This window comes from Pipra filicauda, unplaced genomic scaffold, assembly GCF_003945595.2.
Source record: "Pipra filicauda isolate LSUMZ 115617 unplaced genomic scaffold, ASM394559v2 scaffold186_size1760508_pilon, whole genome shotgun sequence".
Lineage (NCBI taxonomy): Eukaryota > Metazoa > Chordata > Aves > Passeriformes > Pipridae > Pipra > Pipra filicauda.
In genome coordinates this window covers 1,304,242-1,319,434 of record NW_024104294.1, presented here as the reverse complement: position 1 = coordinate 1,319,434, position 15,193 = coordinate 1,304,242, and the positions used below count along the sequence as shown (strand labels likewise).

The window sequence follows — 15,193 nt, the reverse complement described above, 5'->3', positions numbered from 1 at the left end:
TTTGTGTTTGCTATGACATCACAGGGACACACAGGGATACACACATGGACACATCCTCCCCTGTGCTGGCTGCCATTCAGGTCCTCATGTTATGCTTGGCCTGGAAGGCTGAAGAGGTCCTGAGAAAGAGCTCAAGGAAGGATATGTATCCTTGGCTTGTGCTGCACTGCTGTGAATGGGACTGGAGTGGCCAGGTTGGTTCTGACTTGTTACAGGAAAAGAGGATGGGGTCTGTGCCTGTTCAGGGAGCAGTGTGGGACTCTGTCCCTTGTGCTGGAGCCAGAGCAGGAGTCAGGCTGCAGAGGCCCCTGGGTTCCTGTGTGTCCCTTCCCTTCACGGTATTCATCGTGCAGAGTCACAATACAAGTCTGTCTGTGCCAGCTGATCAGCAGAGGAGGTGTCAGAGATGACTGTCTCTGCTCCATCTCCCTCTGCAGGAGCCAGGGTCTGGGCTAGTACCACCAGAGGTGGTGTTCAAAAGGGACGCCTTCCTAGGGGTCAACCCCACTGGTGCCATGGCAACCCAACACCATCTCCATCACTTCCTTCTGCTCAGCCCTGTCTCTGTAAGCCGATGCCATAGTTAAGGGAACTCAATAACGTGAAGGTGACCAGCAGCTCTTTTATCTGGTCAAAGGTGCCATCCTCACCAGCAGTCAGCCTGCCTGGAACTTCCTAAATAAGGGAGAAGACACTTGGTGAAGAATTTGAGTCCATCACCTCAGAATATCCATCACCATGTGATGTGCATCGTCCTTGTGCTGTGCTTGGCATTTTACTCAAAAGAGGAATTAAGTATCCAACAGCATTAGCTGTGTAGACTTGCAAAGTTTTTCCACCTGCTGAAAACCAGCTGTAATACTTGTGAGCTGTTTCTAGTGACTAATCCCTGTTACATTTGCCATCAGTCACAGTAGCACCAGTCCAACCCGCCCCTCGCTGAAGTTCCTCAGGATACCTCAAAGATGAATGATGCCATAGACAACTGAAGCCTATTCAGATCCTATTGTAAATGTTGAAATGTCACAAGCTTTTTTTTTTTTCTTTACATCCTTACATCATTTATTCTTCATCTGTTATTTGTTTTTTCCTTGGTCCTTGCCGTTAATCATCACGGTATTTTTAGCACATAGATAACAAGTGGTGCTTTGTAGCTGATAGTTGTGCCACAACAAACTGCCTGGTATTCTCTCATTCTTTTTGTCTTGTGTTCAAAATGACTTTCTTTCTCTGTGTTCTTAAATACTGTACATATCTTAAAAAGAAAAAGAAAAAAGAGACTTCCTGTCTATTTTTTCCCTTTTTTTTTTTTTTTTTAGCAGAAAAACAAAACCAGTCCTCTTGTCTTTTTTTTTCTTCCTAATATTTGTAGACCTTTTCTTATGCCTGAGCAGGTACATATTTCCCATGCTGAGGGATGTCATCTTCACTGTGTGTGGTGAGCAGAAGCTCTTTGCATCTCAGGAAGGACTTGAAAAAGCAAACAGGTCAGGGCAGCTATTGAGCTTGAGGAAAGAGCTCTCTATCTGCTTGGCCCATGGCAACCACTTGAAAGTATCAGCTCCATTTTTAACCGAGGATGGTCACACTCAAGCTCTCAAGTACTTTGTGTTGCACCTTATGTCCACAGAAAGGATAACGAGCTGCTGGATAGGTCCTGACCTCTGTCCCTTACTGTGGGAAGTGCTTGTGCTGTGCAGTGAAGTGCCCATGGTGTTCTCTGGGAGCAACCATGAAAAGGCAGCTTGTTCACTCCCCCAGCGGGTGAGCGAGGATTCCTCAGGCCTTACCCGTGCCAGCCCATCCATGGGTATGTGCTGACCATGGGCTGGTGTCTCCTTGTGCCTGGAGTGCAGTAATGGAGATTGCATCTTGATCCTTACAGCATGCCAAGAGGGCTGAGAAGAGATTCCAAGTGCAGCTTTGCACCTGGAGGCAAGGATTCCAGCCATGTAACGGGTGACAGACCAGTTGGATCAGTATGCCTTTATCTGGGAGGGTGGAAGAGGCACCTGTTTATTCTTGTTGCTCTAAACCAGAGGACCCAGCAGGATGTAGTGGGTGGGTGGTCCTGGGAGAGCAGCATTTGGTTCCTTCCAAGTATGAGCTTAAGTTTTTTAGGTTCAGATGATAAATAGGAATTGGATGGGACAGGGTTCTTTTAGGATCCCTACTTGACGCACCATAACTTCATCCCCTAAATATAAACTGAGAATAGTAGAATGTTATTACTAAACAGATTATTTGTGATTATACTTATATGCAAAAAAAGTCATGTCAGCATGGGCTTTCTGTAGACAAGGGCTGCAGGAGAGTCCCCTGCCATCACTGCAGCATCAGTCCCTCTGTTGTGTTTAGCACAGTGTCCTGTTAGGCTTGGGGTTTTTTCCATGTTACATTATTCAGCAGGTTTATTTTTCTGGTTTCAGGTGTCTATAACTTCTAGGTAAAAAGTAAAAAATAAAAGTTTGTGGGTGTACTACATTATATGTGTGATGGGAAGATCATTTGAGTTTACCTGTCTTTAGTGAGTCTCATGATCTGCTTCATGTTTGCTTACTTGGGGATTTTATGGGGAGTGTTTTTATTTTGTCTGTATCTATCACAGAGGTGTTAAATCTCTTGCAGGGGTGTAAGGGAAGGGAATCTGCGCAACAGAAATCCAAACTGTAGAGGAAACGTGCCACTAACTTGCAAATATGTCAGAAGTGGCTGTTCTTCCCATTTGCTATCATCCAGCTTAGAAATAGCTATCAAAAATAAGATTGTGCTTCCCATGATTGAAGTAGGTTTCTACAGGACAGAAGTCTCTGTGACACTTGGATTTTTAAGAGGAGAACATTCGCAGCAGGGGAAAAGGGATTCCCTGTCCTTATTTTTCTTCTTCGATTTTCTTCTGCACAATATGTGTGGCATGTGCATTTGTGTCTAATATGTGTTTCCCTCTAACAATTTTGTCCTTGATGTTTTTAATAGTGCAGAGAACTTGTGTGAATTTGTATTGTTATTTGTCTCTGGGGCAGCAAAGTATGAAATGATGAACTCGGGATTGTGACCTTACTGCAAAGTCAAGCAGGAGAGAAGCTAAATTGTGAAAAGGAACAATTTTAACCAGATGTAAATCTCCAGCAGTATTAGCAGAAAAATTGAACAGTATTGGGCAAGTAAATTGATTTTTGTATAAGTATGCTCCATTTTGAATTTGTGATGACGGGAAAATCTTTCTACATTTGACCTCTCCTCTAGTGCAGTTATTTCTGTGAGAAATAACTCGAGCAAGGAAAACAGTGCTTTGTATTTAAAGACAAAAACATGAACAGAGGCTGTGCAGTTTCCCACCTTACTCTTGAGCTCTTCAACCTTGACCTGGGTAAAGTGCAGAGACTTGGGCAAGTGCAGAGACATTTTTACCTCCATAACTAGACCATATTGCCCTTTACTATTACTAACATTTTCTGCAGTGTTTTCAGGAGCAATAATAGCAATGATTTTTGCTAGATACTGAACTACTGCATCAAATATTTAGTTAGATAAAAGCTAGAACAAATGAAAAGTGTCACATGCCTAAACTGCTTCCAAACCATGAAGCTGGCACTGAAGATGTCTGTGTTCAGCACATACCCATGTGGTGCTGTGGTGTTTCCATGAGGAATTCCAGCAGTGAGATTGCCTCCAGGATAATGGTGACTCAGCTAAGCCAGATCCAGTGCCTGCAGCCATCAAGCAGTGACACAGGATATGCTGAGTGCATTTTGGCTGTTGGTGTTTTCCATTTGGGGAACAATAAACATTCATTGTCCTGATCTGTGCCAGTTCGCGAGTTGCAAAAGGGAGGAGCTGGATGAAATGCATGTGTCTGCTGGTGAGCTGGAGAGGTAGCTCATAGTTTCTGTAATAAAATACTGCTTCCTCTATAAGGAATAAAACTTGTGTGCTTTGGAATGATGAATTCGGCTGTCTTGATGGTGGAAAAGATTAAGCAAAAAACTCTGAGTCAGGAGATTTGGAAGTCTTAGTGTCTGATCTCTTTGTATACAGCAGTAAGGCCTCCTATTTACTTTTTACTTATATAAAATTTAGCATCATTTTCTTACTGATGAAGTTTTTAACCTGTAAATAAGAATAAATTAGAACTTCATACTTTGCACTCCTGCAACCAAGAAAGGGTCAATAACTCTTTCACGTGTGGCTAAAGGACTAAACACCTGCTGTAAGATATTAAGACCTGGGCAGAAGTGGAGGCACTGAAACAGATACGAATTGCAGTGAATAGCCCTGCACAAAGATATTGGGAAAACTGTATAAGGGACTGAAATCCAATGTATGTGCATTAGTGCATGTTTAGAATCCATAATAGTCTGAGGCATCCCTAAGGAGCCAGAGTAGCCAGGGGAAGTGAGAGTGGTTCAGAAAGTGCAAATCTCAGCTGCTTTATGCTTGAACCTGGAAGAGGGAATGAGCCTGGTCTATCCAAATGCCTCCTTGGCATAAAATAGGAAGGAAGGCTGGGATCACGTTGGCATAATCAGCAGGGTAGATGAAAGGCTGTGGAAACAAGCCTGGGGATCACAGCTATGGAAAGTACCAAAAATGGAGACAAGAAACTTGGAATGGCAGCAGGAGCAGTGCCGCTGCACAGTGGTCCTGCTGTGCTGTGAGACTCCAGCAGCGTCCCAGTGCACACCCAGGGCTGTGGGGTGGGAGCTGCAGGATGAGTGGGAACGGCTCGCTGCTCAAACCAGGGAGATTAGGCAAAGGCTGTTTGAGGGCACAGTTCAGTCCCCGAGTTGAGTTCATACAGAGCTGCAGTTCATGTGTTCATTATTGACAGCTGTTCTTTAATCTTCCATGTGTACCTAAGTGCATTTGGAGAAACTGGCTTCTGAGGAGAGTTGGGGTTTTGACCTCTTAGTATTAATGTATTTTTGTTTTGTTTTGCTTTGCTTTTAATGAGCCACAGGCAGGGTCTTCTCCCTGTGGCATATGCTGGATAGTGTGCAAATTAAGATATTCCCTGTTTTGCTTCATAAAAATTTCTGTGCTAGGATCACAGAATATCCTTTTGCATATCCATGGTCGTCTGTCAAGACTAACCGTTAAATATCTGCAATTAGAGCTTCCAGAAAGACAACTGGATTCTTACTGCCTTGGCCTGCCAGAAGTCCTATGAAGCACATACTGTGAGCCCTTGCTTGATGCTCGTTCTCTCTCCACTGATGAGAGGTTTATTGCCAGTCTGCTTTTATTTTTTTTTCTAAGAGTTCAAGTCCTCTCCTCTCCTGGGACTGTGTTTTCTTTTCTGCTGAGTCAGTCCTGTTTTCCACTAGTGTTTTCCATCTGGCAGTCATCTGTTGCCCTTTGTTTTCCACAGCCCTCAGAACAGTGTGAGCTGCCAGTCTCTGAGAGATGCAGAATCAGATTCTCCATCAGGATTTAGCTTGGCTATGTTCTGTTTGTGCTTGAAGAAGGCTCTCCCCTGACCTGAGAGTTACTGAGGAAAAGGTGTTTCCTATTAGCTTTTCTTTTCCCTTAGGAATGGCCACAGATGCTACTTTGATAAGTATATACTGTTTATTTTTCTATTTTCTGTTTCTGGAATCCTTTTAATGGGGAATGGTCTTTATGCTGCCAGTTCCCAGTTAAGTTATCAGCTTTTGGGTTTGTACCATTTTCATTGCTCATTATATTCAGTGTGATGGGTTTAGAGGTACCATTTGTGTGTTCTTTAGAGTTTTTTTCACTTAAAATTAAAGAGCTTTCCTATCTGATGGTATTCTAGGCAAGTAGTTTCTTTCCCTTGACATAATAAAGATTGTCCAATTAACGTCTACAAATTTCTTTGGTGCTTTCAGTGTGCCTTGAAGGTAGTATTAATTTTTCATGTACCTGGGAGAAGAATGAAAGCTGTTTCACCAGCAGCCTGTAATAACTTCTTTTACAACACTTTTCAAGCATTTTGCAGAATCCTGTGAAGCTCTGGTCAGTACATTTTCAGCATGATTTTGGACAAACTGATGAACTCATCTTTTTTGATACTGATATCTCTTACATGCTCATTCCTTCACCGAGTTGCTTTTCACTTTGATTTTCAGGATGCTCATGGAGTGTCATTATCCAGTCACTTGAAGCCTTCTGCTAACTTGGTTTTATACCTGCAGTCTTAAAATTGTCTTTATAATTTAGATTGCAGGGGGTCTTTTTTAGCCCTGTAGAAGTGGAGAAAGACCATTATAAATGCGGTCTGGCTTTATGATTTTCCTTTTCTAATTATCACATTAGCACACTGTATTTGTCTCATCGTTTTCCATAATTGCTAATAAACAAGATTATTTGTGAAACTTCCACTGAAGCCCATTAGAATAGTTCTGACTGAGACAGAATTCACATAGTGTCATAGTTCTGCTTCACAAAATCTTCAGAGCATCTAAACTCTTTACGTGCCAGACTTGAGCTTTCTTGTAGTCCATTGGCACTTATTTAATCATTTCAAAAGGAACTCTTTACATAGGTGGTTTAAAAAAGATAAATCTTTCTCTTGGAGAATATTGCAGCAGTTGTGCTCAGCTGATAATTTAGAATTCATGGAATTGTTTTTCTTTGTCCGTAAAGAAGTATCCAGATTTTACCCGGTGTGACTCCACCTACTCCAGTAGAATTGGTCCTGCTGTAAACTGGCATATAAGACATGATTCTTTCCTTAAAAATACAAAATGCTGCACTGTTTTTCAGGTTTCCCAAGAAGTTATGTGACTCTCACCAGTCACACCAAAGGCTGCAGCCCTGCATGCAAGGGCTTGGAAACATGTGCAGCCTTCAGGATTTCCTGACACGTGCCCTTGCCCAGTGTCTGTTCAGGGTGTTACGTGTTAGTTCACCTGTCTCAGATGTTCTTACTGCAGTTCTGCCACGAGTAGAGGCCTGACTGAAACCTTTCCTATAAACAAGGAATAGACCCATTCGAGTGAGTGGAGCTAATAGCAAAGTGACCTAATGGATCAGGCTACTAAATAAATGCTAGAGTCATGAAATCCTCCATGATTTCATTCTATGAAGCACTCACGCACTGATTCTTTAAGTTGGGTAGATGAAAAGAAGCTGAATTATAAGACAAAAGCAAAATCTGCAAACCGTGGCAGTTTTTTCTTTCATGGCTGCTGATTATCTGACAGTAAATTTATCAAGGTGCAGTTCCTTTATTTTTTTCTTTTTTTTAAATAAAGTGTTTATTGTGACATTTTAGTGAAGGTGCATTTAGTTCCTAGAGGGTGGTACTGGTCGTGGATTGATCGTTCCTTTCTTGGAGACCTCTCAGCCTTGTGTTGCTCAATGACTGTAACACAGGTTTGCCAGGCTGGTACAGAAATGACAAAACGTGTGATGCAAGACATTTTTTGGATTGACAGGAAGCTGAACATGAACCAGAGTGTGCCCAGGTGGCCAAGAAGGCCAGTGGATCCTGGCCTGTATCAAGAACAGTGTGGCAGCAGGACCAGGGAAGTGATTCTGCCCCTGGACTCAGCGCTGGTGAGGCCACCCCTGGAGTGCTGTGTCCAGTTCTGGTCCCCTCAGTTCAGAAAGGCCCTGGAGGGGCTGGAGCAGGTCCAGAGAAGAGCAGCGAGGCTGGGGAAGGGACTGGAGCACAGGTGCTGTGAGGAGAGGCTGAGGGAGCTGGGGTTGTTGAGCCTGGAGAAGAGGAGGCTCAGGGGAGACCTCCTCACTCTCTGCAACTCCCTGACAGGAGGGGGGAGCCAGGTGGGGGTTGGTCTCTTTTCCCAGGCAACCATCAGCAAGACAAGAGGGCTCGGTCTTAAGCTCTGCCAGGGGAGGTGTAGGTTAGATATTAAGAAGAATTTCTTTCCAGAGAGGGTAATCAGCCATTGGAATGGGCTGCCCAGGGAAGTGGTGGATTCTCTGTCCTTGAAGGTTTTTAAGGACAGACTGGATGTGGCATCAGTGCCATGGGCTGGGAACCGCCGTGGGGTTGGATCAAGGGTTGGACTTGATGATCTCGGAGGTCCCTTCCAACCCAGCTGATTCTATGATTTCTGTGAGCAGGGCTGTTGTGGGAGTCGCTCAAGAGATGAAGCACAACCTATCTGTTGGTCAGTTCTAATGACAGGGGTCAGGAGGAGGTGGAGGGAGTCCCCCACCGCCACTGTCATCATGTGGAGCAGCTCAGGGACAGCTGAGTCTAAAGAGAATCCTGTGCTGGCTGGCTCTTCCTCATGGAGGGTCATGTTTAAGCATCAACAACACTTCAGGAAAATGGCATTTTCTTCCTTGAAGTTACTTAGTGACAAGCAACTGTGATGACCAGGGAAGGGATATGCAGCTGCCATGTGTTCTGCTTGTTCTTTCTGTTCTGTGAAGAAGTGGGCAGAGGGGTTAATCAGATCAAAGCCAATAATCCTGATGAACTATGTCAAAATCTGTCACTTCTCTTAATAGTTGGTGCACACTTCTGTTTTCCTTGAAAATCCTGACCCTGTAGGTCAGAGGGTCACATGCTCCAAAGGACTGCATCTAAAAACCACAAGGGAAGTGTCCAAAAATTATTAATTTGGAGGCACCACAGGCTGCTGTAAATCAGCAATGGATTCACATAATTGAATTTCAGGCAAACTATTCCAGCCCAAGGGTCAAATTATGAATAAATATAAGACAAAACACACTGTCTGGTGAACCATGCCTAACTTAACTGAATTAGTTGTTCAGTGGATCTCAAGACCAGTTAAGTAGCTTATCCGTATTTCTCATTGCTTCTTCCTAAATGGCGCATTCAAAGCTCTTCCCTTCCCTCTCCCCTCTCACCTTTTAACCTCTGAGTCATTAAGTGGTGGTGGGTGGTGTCTGCCCTGACAGGGTGCTGAGGATATTGCTGAAATAACCAGGTTACTGCAGAATTCCCTTAGCAAATGGGAGCCTATGGCCAGTACCTTACTGTCAAACATAGGGGACTGAAAAGTCCTCATTGTAGTTCTCTGCAGTTATTACTTGCACAGTGCCATCTCATTCCAGGTGGGTTTACAGGCAACGTGTATCTCTGGGGTAGTTTCCCGTTTAAGTTATGCACTAAGATGAAAGAAGCAGAGCTGGATGTCAATTGATTGCTGTAAAGTCTTGCTTTGTTGCAACACTTTCATGATTTTGCTATAAAAACAGTGGCTTACTCTAGACTTCTCTGGCTTTAGCAGGCTGGGGGACAACTGCTGATTTTTGGAAGGGTGAGAAAGCGTATATTTTCTTTTAGGTGGTCCAGTCTGCAGTTTTTTCATGTGTTCTTCTGTTGGGGGGAGAGGGGTTGTTTTTCTTACAGAACAGTTTATGCATTTGTACAGAAAATACAGGACAGTCATGTTTTTATAACACCAAAGAGATAAATGGTGAAATGTGACTTTTAGAGTCTCAATCATAGAGACTTTTCAACTTGCCAGTATGTTTCAGAAAGGTGTTGCTGTTTTAGCCCCTGTTGATCACAGTGGAATTATTCAACCAGTACCATCAAAAAAGATGAAAAAGTGCATAACAGAAATTATTTCTGCTTCAAAATTGTTGCCTTGATGATGTGTAGAGTGTAATTATATTTTCCTAAAAGTGTGGTCAACAAATTAGAAACATTTCAGCAAATGTATATTTAGTTTTGTAGCCAGTGCATTTTATTCTTATTCTCCATGTGTGGCAACTCTCAAGGTTGTATGACAAATTATTTCATCAAAAGCAGTTTCTGTCCCATAGAGATGTTTACGGCAGTTCCTGGATTCTGCTGAAGTAAATATGAGGCTCAGATTTTCTGACTTGCCATGTGATGTTTGTCCTGTTTATTCCACAGTTAAATAAGAATTTTGATGCCTCTTGTGTTGGGCCAAATATTCAAGTGGAGAAAAGAAAACTAAAATTTAGAGAACTGCAATTCAGATGGAGTTTGGGTTCCGGGAATCCTGAATTTCCAATGCAGTTAATTCTGAAATACTCAGTGCACGTGCCAAGCATTTGGAATGTGGTGAGGTCCATAATCCCCCTGGTGAGTGGGTGTGCTGGAGCTGACTTATTCAGGAAAGGGGCAGGCCATTAGACACAGGGACACAGCTCAGGGTAACAGCGCTCTGAGGAATATGGAATAGTGGAAATAGTCTCCCAGCTGGAAGTTGATGGATAATACTTGGAAAAGCTGCCTGCAGTATCCTGACTGATACAGTCTCCTGCAGGGAAGAGGGAACAGAGAAGGAAGTGGTGTGAAAACTGTCCCTTGGGCTTTTGTGGCTAAGTATCGCCACTGGTTACATCTATCCCTAATGCAGCTCCTGCAGTGGTTTGCCTGGAATTCCAAGTTATTTCTATTTTGTATATTGTTTTTAAATTATTGAACTATCTAGAAAGCCCTATTTGTCTTTAAGGGAACCCTGTACCTCGGTATGTTTTCATATTAGGAATTAAAAAGAACATATTTCAGAACACAAAAGAAGATCATCAGGCTTTATTTCAAAATGGGCGTTTAGACTCAAATATCTTAATATATCTTTATTTATATAGAATATGAAAATGTGTGCCTTCAGTTGAAATGCAATGCTATGTGAAAACAGCATTTCACTTTTTACCTTTAAAACCTCTGAGAAGCTCTGCTAGCTGAGATCTAGAATAATTGATACTGTTCTTCTGAAATACTGAAAAATTGGGTTTGGGAGGTTGGTTTGTTTATTTTTATAATTTACTTTTTGCTTTTTAAGGTATTGTAGCTTAGCCCAATCAGTCAGTGGAATAACATTGGCCTGAGGCTTGAGGTCTAGATGAAAATTCTGTCTGCACATGCTGTTCTTTGGGAACCAGTGTAACAGTTACTTTCAGGATTGCTCCAGTGACAATATTTTAATACAACTTTCCAGACCATTCCTGCTGACATTTCTGGGTTTAGTTTGAATAAAGTACTAGAGCTTTAACCAGAGTTAACAATTCTATACTACAATATTTCAGTTAAATTGCAGGTTATTAAATAAAGCAAGCCAATTTCTGATCTTACCTAATGTACATTTCCAGTAATTCAGGATCTGATGTCAACAAAAAAAATGGTTGAGATAGTGCAAAGAAGTAAAGTAATCAGATTATCTTTCAGGAAATGTATAGTGTTTATTTCAAAGCATTTTAGCGTGATACAGAGCTAGTAGAAGGATTTTCAATTTACAGGGTGGGATTTGGGTCAGAGGGACATAATGTTTGTTTGTGGTGCAGTCTTTGGTTCTTGACTGGGATGGACTGGGGGAATTGCTCCCTTCTCTCTGGCAGTGCAGTTCTCCTGCAGTTCTCTGCTCTGTCTCCTCCTCGAGAGGTGTAGCCCATCTTCAGTGAACTCCCCATCTGAGTCTTTCCAGGCTCGAGTTTGGTCTAGCACTGATCTCTCGGTGAGAAACACACAGGACAAGCACAGCTCGTTACAGGTGGTCACGGGAAAACCCAAGAGCTGGTTTTGTTGGTTTCTGCATATAAGTCTTTTGTCTCTCTTTCCATCAGCTGTTTACCCTACTCATTGGGCAGATCACATCTATTTCCCCACAGCTCTCTAGTTGGTTTTGTGAGCATTTCCAGTTGTGCAGGTCATGTTCTAGACTAGAGCTGGGCCAGTTCTGGCTTGCTGGAGCCTGACCTTAGCAGTTAGTCGTAGTCATTGGTGACTGCCACAGTGCAGCCATACTAGACCAAGGAGATAAAGGAACTGACGCAGAATTCACACAGCTCATGCATGCAGACTCTGACTTGTGAAATATAAGTAATCCATGTTATGAATCAAACTGCAAGCAATCCGGGCAACAGAAATATCTGTGCATAATGTATGCATATCTCTAGAGCTTCAAGGAGCAAGTCCTTAAACACGTGAAACTTTAAGGATTCGAGTGTCTCCTGTGCCTCCATGGACTGTAAACTCATTCATACCAAATGGTCCTATTTTCCTGATAATGATGTGTGTAAAAGTGTGTATTTAGCAACAGCAATATGTATGAGTTGGCTGAGATGGACTTTCCCCATTTTGGGTCCCTGTGAGGACTCTGGCAAAAATGCTGAACCCATGGTCTTTATGCAAACTCTGTGCAGTGCTGTAGGTTTGAAACACTGCTTAGAGGCATTTCATGGAGGGTTGTGATTCACAGGGAAAAAAACAATAGCATTTGTCAAAAAACACCCCAGCCAACCCAGAGGGGAAGCAATTTTGCATTCTTTATCCTGGACTATAGTGACATAAGCCTCTAGAGCAATTCCAGTCGCTCTAACCAGCGGTTGAACGGAGAGCTGACGAGCGGTGAAAAGGAAAACCCTTCCTTTTGCTGCTGTTGATGAGTTTCTGATCAAAGCAACACACGCAGGGAATCACCAAACAGACTGGTGGAGGCCAGGAGCTGGCCCATTAGATTGAAATTCTGCTGTATTGCAACTAGGTGATCTCAGGAAGCTGTGTCAAGTGTCCCTGTACTTCTACAGCATGTAGTCATGTGTTTTCACATGGTGAACTGTGTTGACCATTCAGCAAATAGTAGGATTTGTGAATAAAGCTAAAGCTAAATGTGAGTGAGACACAGCAGTGTTGTTATATCGTCCAGATGAATTGATGTGGATTGATGTGACCCATACCACTCTTGACTTGAAAATAATACTTTAGCTGGGTTCTTCCTGGGGACATCAGTCCAGCTCTCTGAGTCTGCTTTTAAGATCTGAACTCAGCCATTATTTTGGACATGCCCTTGCATCATGAAAGTTTATACTTCCAGATCAGTTACACAGCAAGAAAAATTAGAACATTGCCTTAAAAGACTCAATGGACAAAAAAATACAAACTCACTCAAAAAAGTTTTCCTGAATGTTTGTCCTTTAAAAACTATCTGACTATTAGGGCAAAACATGATTTTTTTTGTCAATTCTTTGTTCTAAACAATTTTTTCTTTTTTTTTTTTTTTTTTTTTTTTTTTTTTTTTTTTTTTCCCCCTGAGAAGTGACATTTGTTGAAGAAAGTGGACCATTCTTAGTTCTTTCTCCTCCTAAGTCACACCTTTAACAGCAGGGTACTACAGTGTGCTTTCCCAGCAGTTTGCATAGCTTTGTTGTTCATCTTAAATGAAATTAAGATAGGACAAATATATTCAGAGAGCTAGGTCTCCCCCCAACTCTTTCTATTGTCTTTCTCTAATAGAATTTGGGCATTTTTTTCCATTTTGAAGTGCTGTCCTCAGCTTCAGCATCTATTGGTTTACAGTGAAGGTTTCACTGATAGGAGAATATCTGGGATATCGAAGTGTGTAGGTCTGATCAAAGAGAAATATGTAGCATGATGTTTCTCTCGATGTTTCAGTCCAAGGGAGCAGAGCCAATTACTACCTCACTTATAGAGATGCCAACTTGGGATCCTCCCGTGCGAGTGTGTGAGTCTGGGAGAGTTTGGTTTGGGAACAGTCACTTTCTGATCCTTAACTGGCCATGCAGACATCCCTGATCCACTTTGTGACAAACAGGTGCTGAACTCAGTGGTTCATACAGCCCTTCAAAGCATGACTTGCCGGAAGAAGGTTGCACTGTAGCTCTCTGGGACTTGCAGTCTTGTGAGGGGGGGCTGAACCCAAGTCATACACAAACGGATAAACGCTGAAGCTGACATGCAGGAATTTGGATACTTCCAGGAAGCACTGGATTCAGCAAACATGTGCTGATGAATTTACCTCCTCAACTGAAATCTGACTTTTAGAGTCTCAGTCATAAAGACTGTTTACAGGCATGTAGAGAAGTAGAGACCAAATGTGCACAACCCTGGAATTTTCCCCATGATAGTACATGGGTGGAGCCCTATCCCAATTAGGTTTGAGAATACCCTGTGGTGTGTTCCAGAAAAGACTGTCAGAAACTGTTCAGTCAACAGTTGTGGGTGACAGGAGTGGGTTAGACAACAGCTGCTATTCCTCAGGTAAAGCAGGACTTGGTTAAAGACAATTCCTGTGTGTGGGGGCTATTGAGTTCTGATGCAGACAAGGCACAGGGAGGAGCTCTGGTAGAGCAGCAGGTGCAAGAGGAGTCCAATCTCACACTTTGAGTCTGAATGTTTTTGAAGTGAGACTGCTGTTTCGCTAGGTTTTTCCTTCTTCTCAAAATGTTGAATTTCTGACCAAAATTCTCCAAGTTTCTGCAATAATTAAAGAATTTTTGGAAAATATCAGTTGCATGGAAGAACTTGAGAATGTTGGTTATGAATGAAATGAAATGAACCTCTGTGTGGCTTATGAAATTTCTGTTGGTTCATGACTTGAATTTTTTGAAGTGATGAATGATACTGCAAGAAACTATGACTTTTATTCTGGCTGGAATATTTAAAAACATAAATATTTTATTACAAATTTTTGTTCCCATTTACAAAATATTTGTTTTTTGTAAGCCCTGTTTAATAAGATTTTTGATTCCAATGGACATGGTTCCAGTTACCAATGTTTTATTTTTTTTCTGTTTTACAGTTATACCAGTAGAGTTGTTTCCAATGGACTGAAGGCACAAATTAATAATCCAGAACTGAAAGTCAGAGGATTGGACCCACTCATCAGTAATTTAATTGACAAACTTCAGCACTTTAATCATGTAAGTAATTTTCCAAGATAAAAGCATTTTATCACACAGCTGCAGGTAAAATTACTACATGGTACAGCTCATCATTTACGTTTCCCGGGATCCTAGGTCTGAAATAGCCATGGAGTGGGCTTGTACTAAAGGCAGCAGAAGATTCTGTTGTGCCACCTGGGTTATGAACTGGAGTCCACAGTGGCAGGGGCACAGAGGAACTCCCATGCCCCATGGTTCACATGAATTGTGACTACGGACAGGTCATGTGGGTGCCTTTAGGAGTCGTGTGATATTCCTGAGTTGGAGGACCATCTCCTTGTTTGTGCAGCTTCCTGCTTTCCAGTGGTGTAGATGAAAAGAGAACAAAACCAAAATGAATCTATAAGGGTGTGACAGCCGACTGTACAGAATGCTGAAGTCAGGACAGAAGGTGCTCCAGCATGAATTAACCTTGTGCCTTTGAAAGCATTTCTTTGACAGGCCTTTCCCTCAACCCAAAGGAAAGATAACCTACCAGTGGGTTTGTCAGAAACATGATTAACCCACGTCTGCCTCTGTCATCTGTTTGAATCTCTCAGATGCACTTGCATTCCTGGTGCATCTGCCATCTTTC

The 15,193-nt window shown here is 42.4% G+C and overlaps 1 protein-coding gene across 3 annotated transcripts in view; it reads left to right on the top strand.

Annotated features, from left to right (window-relative positions):
* LOC113990140 (glypican-5-like) overlaps positions 1 to 15,193 on the top strand; it is a 359,722-nt gene that overhangs the window by 194,970 nt on the left and 149,559 nt on the right. For all 3 annotated transcript variants that reach the window (XR_005563090.1, XM_027725265.2, XM_027725264.2), the window contains one exon: positions 14,478 to 14,598. Coding sequence is in view for 2 of the 3 variants with exons in the window: in XM_027725265.2 (XP_027581066.1) it covers positions 14,478 to 14,598 (121 nt within the window). In the remaining variant the exon portion in view is untranslated. The remainder of the gene's footprint in view (positions 1 to 14,477; positions 14,599 to 15,193) is intronic.